Source organism: Dasypus novemcinctus, chromosome 5 (genome assembly GCF_030445035.2).
Source record: "Dasypus novemcinctus isolate mDasNov1 chromosome 5, mDasNov1.1.hap2, whole genome shotgun sequence".
NCBI lineage: Eukaryota > Metazoa > Chordata > Mammalia > Cingulata > Dasypodidae > Dasypus > Dasypus novemcinctus.
In genome coordinates this window covers 35685472-35691471 of record NC_080677.1, presented here as the reverse complement: position 1 = coordinate 35691471, position 6000 = coordinate 35685472, and the positions used below count along the sequence as shown (strand labels likewise).

General features: G+C 44.0%; 1 protein-coding gene across 5 annotated transcripts in view; it reads left to right on the top strand.

The window, feature by feature from the left end:
- Positions 1 to 2527: 2527 nt before the first annotated feature.
- The window catches only part of FAM221A (family with sequence similarity 221 member A), a 29243-nt gene continuing 25770 nt past the window's right edge, over positions 2528 to 6000 (top strand). For 2 of the 5 annotated variants that reach the window (XM_071215116.1, XM_023589631.3), the window contains exon 1: positions 3382 to 3650. In XM_071215116.1, the coding sequence (XP_071071217.1) occupies positions 3397 to 3650 (254 nt within the window). In that variant the 5' untranslated portion in view covers positions 3382 to 3396. Of the gene's footprint in view, positions 2676 to 3378; positions 3651 to 6000 lie in introns of those variants that run through there. The other 3 variants (XM_071215118.1, XM_004461359.4, XM_023589632.3) reach the window with 3 other exon arrangements.

The window sequence follows — 6000 nt, the reverse complement described above, 5'->3', positions numbered from 1 at the left end:
AGTTTTTCTTTTATTAGATACCAGGAATTTCTTGTCTCATGGTTTGGAAGGTTAGAAGTCCAAAATCAAGGTCTTATCAGACCATGCTTTCTCCTGGAGTTTGTATCTTTCTGGTGCTGGTTTGCTGCAATTTTTGAGGTTCCTTGGCTTGCATCTCTCCTTCCATCACATGGTGATTTACCTCCAGTCTTCTCCTGTGGCTTTCTCCAACTGAGTGCATCTGAATTTCCTGGGCCTTATAAGGATTAAGGCCCACTCTGATTCAATATGGCCTCATCTAAATAGGATCTTTGAAAATCCAATTCACAAATGAGTCCACACCTTAACCAATGATAATGTCTTCAAAGGTCCTATTTACAAATGGGTTGACACCCACAGATACCGATTAAGACTTGAACATGTCTTTCTAGGAAAACTGATGTTCATTCTCCTTTTTCCCTTTCTCCTTTCTTGAATTATATAAGATTTTTGGAGCTATGATGCTCTTAGAACCTCGGGGAAAATTCCTTGAACCAATGCCAGCAACCACCTATCCCCACACTTAAGAGTCACAAAAAATAAACTTACATTTAATTAAGCCACTGTTAGTTGGATTATTCTGTTGTTTATAGAAGAAAGCATTCCTAACATACACTGCAAAATGCCGATAATACATATAAGGTTTTAAGAGAACTAAATAGGTTTGTAAAATGCCTAACACTTGCCTAGACAATATTTATGTCTTTGTTTACCTTACTTCCTAGATCTATTTGGCTACTTTTTGGGAGGAATTATAGTTCCATTATACCTTTTTATTAAAGCATGAGTCAGAACCACACACAATATTCCAATTAGCAAAAGTATCAGTTTTATTTGAGGTTAGGATAACATTTTCTGCTTTGCTCTATATGCTACCATTTGTCATGCACAATATTTTTGTTGACTGCATTGGCCAGAAGAGATTATTGCTCCAATATCTTGCTGGAAGAGTTTGCAATTAGTCTAAGCCTATTTAAATTATTTTCCGTTAGATTCCTTAAAATTGTGCTGGCCTACACAGATATTTTTCTGCCACTTTTCCATAGGTCACATAGCTGGTACTTTCTATTTATCTTTGTTTCTTTAGCTTCTGCCTGAAAGCAGGGCTAGCCACACATAGATAAAAAATGGCAGCAGCAGCCACCAATGGGTGATTTGAGGGAGATGGCCTCTCTCCAGAAATATCAACTCCATTTCAGGATCACTCATATATCTGACTTTTGAAAGTTTTTAACCTTAAAAAGTCTTTACAAAATACTTATATGCCTGGGAGGCTTCAAACCTTATTAGCTAATGGTTATGTTATGAATTGACACTTTGATGGAGAATAATTAAGAAAAAGTAGAGAGGAAGTTAAAGTGGGAAGGGGAGTGCCTGAGCAGGAGGACCAACTTTAGAAGAGAAAAGGGAGGTGTGGAGGGGGTGAGAGGCACCTAAACAATTTGTCAACCTAATAGTTTGCTTTTTGAACCTGAAATAATCAGGAAAGTATTTTTCAAATAAAGTATAAAGTTCAGTATAAAGTCTACTGAAGTTCATAGAATTAGTTTTCTTATTGTTTGCTGATGCTCCTTCCCAGGTAATTTATAGTGGGCACTTATCCTGATGGCCAGGGAGCCTCACTGTTTAACGACTCCCTTAGTCATGATGGATTTTCCACCTCTTTTCCTAAACCAAATTATGGCCAAATTATCATGGAAATTCAATTTTGAAATAGATTTTGTGGAGAATCTGTCTAAAGCCTTAAAGTCTAATGAAATTGTTTGTGTTTGTTTCCCCTTAAATATGTTATTCTCTTCCTTTGAAGAACATGATGCTGTGTGACACACCTAGACGCAGAAACCCAGGACTGTGAATTTTATATCAGCCTTTAAAACCGCAAATTTGAAAACGTGGCTGGCGATTATGGGGAGGCGGGCTCCAAACTAATCAGAACCTTCTCATAAAACACAGTTCAAGAGATGGACTAAGTGAAAAGCGCTCTGCAAATAATTCATTTCCTCTGCTTCCATATTACATGCAACGCATTGTACTCACTTGTCACTACTTTACAAGGAGACTTACAGCTCAGGGAAAAGGAAAGACAACAGAGGCAAGGTCTGTGGAGGGCGACAAGCAGTAGCACCCCGTACGAGTCGGGGCTGTGCTTTGGGGACAAAGGGTTCTCCTGTCGGTGCCTGGGCTGACTGGTAGAAGCGCGCGCGCCCCGCGCCGTCACCGCCTGCCGCCGCCCAGTATTCCGGGCGGGCCAATTGGGAGGCGGCGGGAGGAGGCGCGGTCGGGCCAGGAGGGGGAGCGGCCCCAGAGAGGCGGCGCGATGCGGACGGGCGGAGGCGGGGCCTCGGGGTGGAGGCGGGGCCCAGAAGGGAGGCGGGGCCCAGAAGGGAGGCGGGGTCTCGGGGGAGGAGGTGCGGCCCAGAAGGGAGGCGAGGTGCCCCGGCAGTAAAGAGGCGCGGCCTGGGCGGGAGGAGGGCGTCCAGCGCGCGGGGAGGAGCGGGCGGCAGGGGCGACAGGGTCGGGGCAGGGCGCTGCTCGCGCTGGGGGGCGGGCTCAGGCGCGGCGGTGCGGGAGCCGTGTGCCTCCCGGCGGGCCATGGAGCGGCTGACGTTACCTGCCGGCGGGGCAGCGGCAGTCGACGAGTACCTGGAGTACCGGAGGTGAGGCTGCGGTGGTTCCGGGCCTGCATCCCGCGCCCCGGCGGCTCCCGGCGGCTGGGCCGCCTCGCCATGGCCTGGTCCCTGTCCCCGGTGGTTGTGGGGGGACTGGTGGCGCTGACAGGGGACCCGGCGGACGAGGGCTGGAGCTCGCGGAATCCGCTCTCGGGCTCTTGGTAGAAGCTTAAGATTAATTTTACGTTTCGTCTCTGTAGTTAAATATTGCAGGGACACTTAGTTTTATTCAATAATAAGTCTTATTCGAAGCCATATAAGAAGTCCCTCCCCCTTCCACGATGGAGTATCAGCTCTAGATTTATGCAAAGGGATAATTATTTTTTTCTAAATGGCTATTTAAGGCTTACACGTGGAATGCTCAGCGCCCACGAAAGTTTGCTAGTTAATAAAGTAATAGGATACGTTGTGAACTCTCCAACGTTTTCCAAACCCCGAGGTGCTGCTTTCAGGAAAACGACGCCAACAGGTGTAGTTTCCCGTGGCTCTGGGGACACGCCACTCCTGAAACTGGAAAGGTAGCTTCCCCTTTGCCGGCTTTGGGCACAGTTTATCGCCCTGGGCCTGAGCCCTGACAAAGATTGATTCACCTGAGGCGACTTATTTTCTTTTTCGATCTCTTAAGAGAGGTTTTTCAAAGTTCAGAAACTGGGCTAATGGGAATTAGTGGAGAGGGAGTGCCCGAGCGTGCTGGGCTGAGAGCGGGAGGATGTGTGTGCACAGGCGGGAGGTGGGACAGTCTCGCTTTCCGCCTGGAAAACCACAGCAAGAGGGGCGGCGCTGCTTAGACTTGGCTGTCCCGCCGGGCGGACGGGCTCCCCAGCTGGCTGCCCTCCCTCTGACTGCCCGCCGGTGTAGTTTTGGGAAACAGCCAGAACTGCCTGGAAATTGTGAGCCGGAAAAGGGAGGCGTGAGTGTGAACAGCTTCACAGATTATACCGTCCACTGTTCAGGTGGATCCAGGTAACCCGGAAGTACAGGGCCGGGGAACAGCTTCCACCCAGCCCTCACTCTGGGAGAACCTTTCTTTTAGACTCCAGGTTTTTTTTTTTTTTTCCTGGGCCCTGGTGGTGATTGATAACTTAGATATTTAGATTTGTGAATTGTGACCTTCTGTTATAGTCTCTTGTCTGTCAGGGACAATGTTAGCTGAGGGGCTGGGGGAGGGGGTGGGGAGGTATTTTTGCAGGCATAAATAACATGGAATTTTACTATGAAAGAGATGGTCAGGTTTTTTACTGACATCAGGATTTGGAAAAGGTGAGGGAAAATAGGGCTCGAGTGCCAGATATGAAAGGACGGGTAAAGTTTCAGAAGGGCGAGCCTAGGGGGAAAACAATCTTCCTTTCCTCAGTGTCTGTCCTGATTTGGTCTTGCCTGTGTACTTCGGTGGGAGGCACTTGGGCCGGGAAGGTGCTCAAAAGTGTCCCAAGCATGGGGGTGGGGAGTAGGCATCGCCTGGCAGCTAGTTAGAAATGCAGACTCTGGCCCACCCAGGACTGATTAATCTGAATCTGCAGTTTAACAAGATCCCTAGGGGATTCTGTAATCACAATAGAGTTTGTGCTGCACTGATTTAGAACAACACAAATGTGGTATCATCTTTCTTTAAAGATTTATCTTGGATTCTTGGTAGAAATAAAGTGAAATAGTCTAAAACATCTCAGAATAAAATGCCCTTTGGTATTTACTATTGTGTGTCTATATTGTTTAGGTAAGGAAGAAGGTTGTCATGATTTCGTAGTTTCTGAATTTGATTTTATTTTCTCTCTCAGCTAAAGGCTTAGATGTATGAAAAAAAAGTATGGATTGCACAAAACATTAAGTATTATCCTGAAAATGAAATATTTTTGACCTTTAAAGACGAATATTTTCAAGGAGAAATTTCTTCAATTTTGAATAACTTCTTTTGTTTCCTTTCTTCCAGGGAGGTCAACTCTTAATTTTTTTTTTCATAGAAATAATTGTGGCTTAATTTTTTTCCCATAAAGTTTTGGGTTCTACTGGAAATTTAAAAAATGGTGAAACTGACTACCAACACACAGATGTGGGTTTGGGCTTGTTCAGACTCAAGAATGTTTTTAGGTCCCTGGGTTTGGGGTCGGGTGTGAGCATTACTTGTGTTGGCTGCTGCATTGCTATTTCTTTGTAGGCTTTTTTTAGCATGTTTTTTTAAATTTCAAGATAGGTCAATATACTTTAATGTACAAAAACTTCATTGATATGGATTCAGATGCCATATTGCAACTAACCTTTAAAAAACTGCTTGTCCTCCGGTTTTGGGTGTAGCAAAGAAGAATATCACAATATCTGAAAAGGCTCTTAAAACACTTTCTTTTCAAACTATATATCTCTATGAGGCCAGATATTCTTCATATACTTGAGCCAAAATAACATTACAATAGTTTGAATGCTGAAGCAAAAATGAAAGTACAGCAGTCCTCTATTAAGGCAGACATGAAAAAGATTTGCAACAATATAAAACAATGCCACCTTTAAAACTAAATTATTTTTGTTTTGAAAAAATAATTTTCCTACAAATGCTATTTGTTAACATGTAAAATATATATTATTTTTTCAATAAATTAATAAATAAGAATTTGTCTTGATTTCTAATAAGGTAATGTCCTGAGCATGGCGAGGAGCTAAGTAAAATGTCACCCCCTCCGCTTCCCAAATGATCGGGATAGTCAGGTCAAAGGAAGAGAGGGGAGGTCTTTCATAATGCATGTCTGTGTGCAGATGGGGAAGGCACTTGAGCGGCAGCAGGACTTCTAAAGAATGCAGTGGTATAGGATTTACTGATTTGTCACCAGGTGACAGCCAGTTCCCAAGGCTTGCCATGTAACTATTTGGGAAGGGAATGTTGCTGCGACTGGAAGGGGAAAGAACTGGAAGGGATGGGGGAGAAAAACAGAAAGTCATATATGCCACAGGTAAATATTGATAGATATGCCCCATCAGTAAAAGCTCTTTGGGGTAACCAGATCCTGAGATCAAACAGCTTGAGAATTATTGCCTTATAGTATATTTCTTATAGCACTTGGTATTGTTAATATTTTTGGTATTATTTTTAAATTGAGGAAAATGTTAGAACTTTTAGCATTTTAGGCTCTAGCTTTTTATGAGAAGGATGAGCATGTGAGCCTCAAAATCAAAAGAGAAATCGAAATGAACAGCCATAATTCTTTGCCATATTCCGTTGGTAAATACCCCATCAGTAAAATAAGATGTTCTGCATTGATATATTTTTTTAAAGATTTATTTCTCTCCCTCTCCCCCCCTGCCATTGTCTGCTCTCTGTGTCCATTCG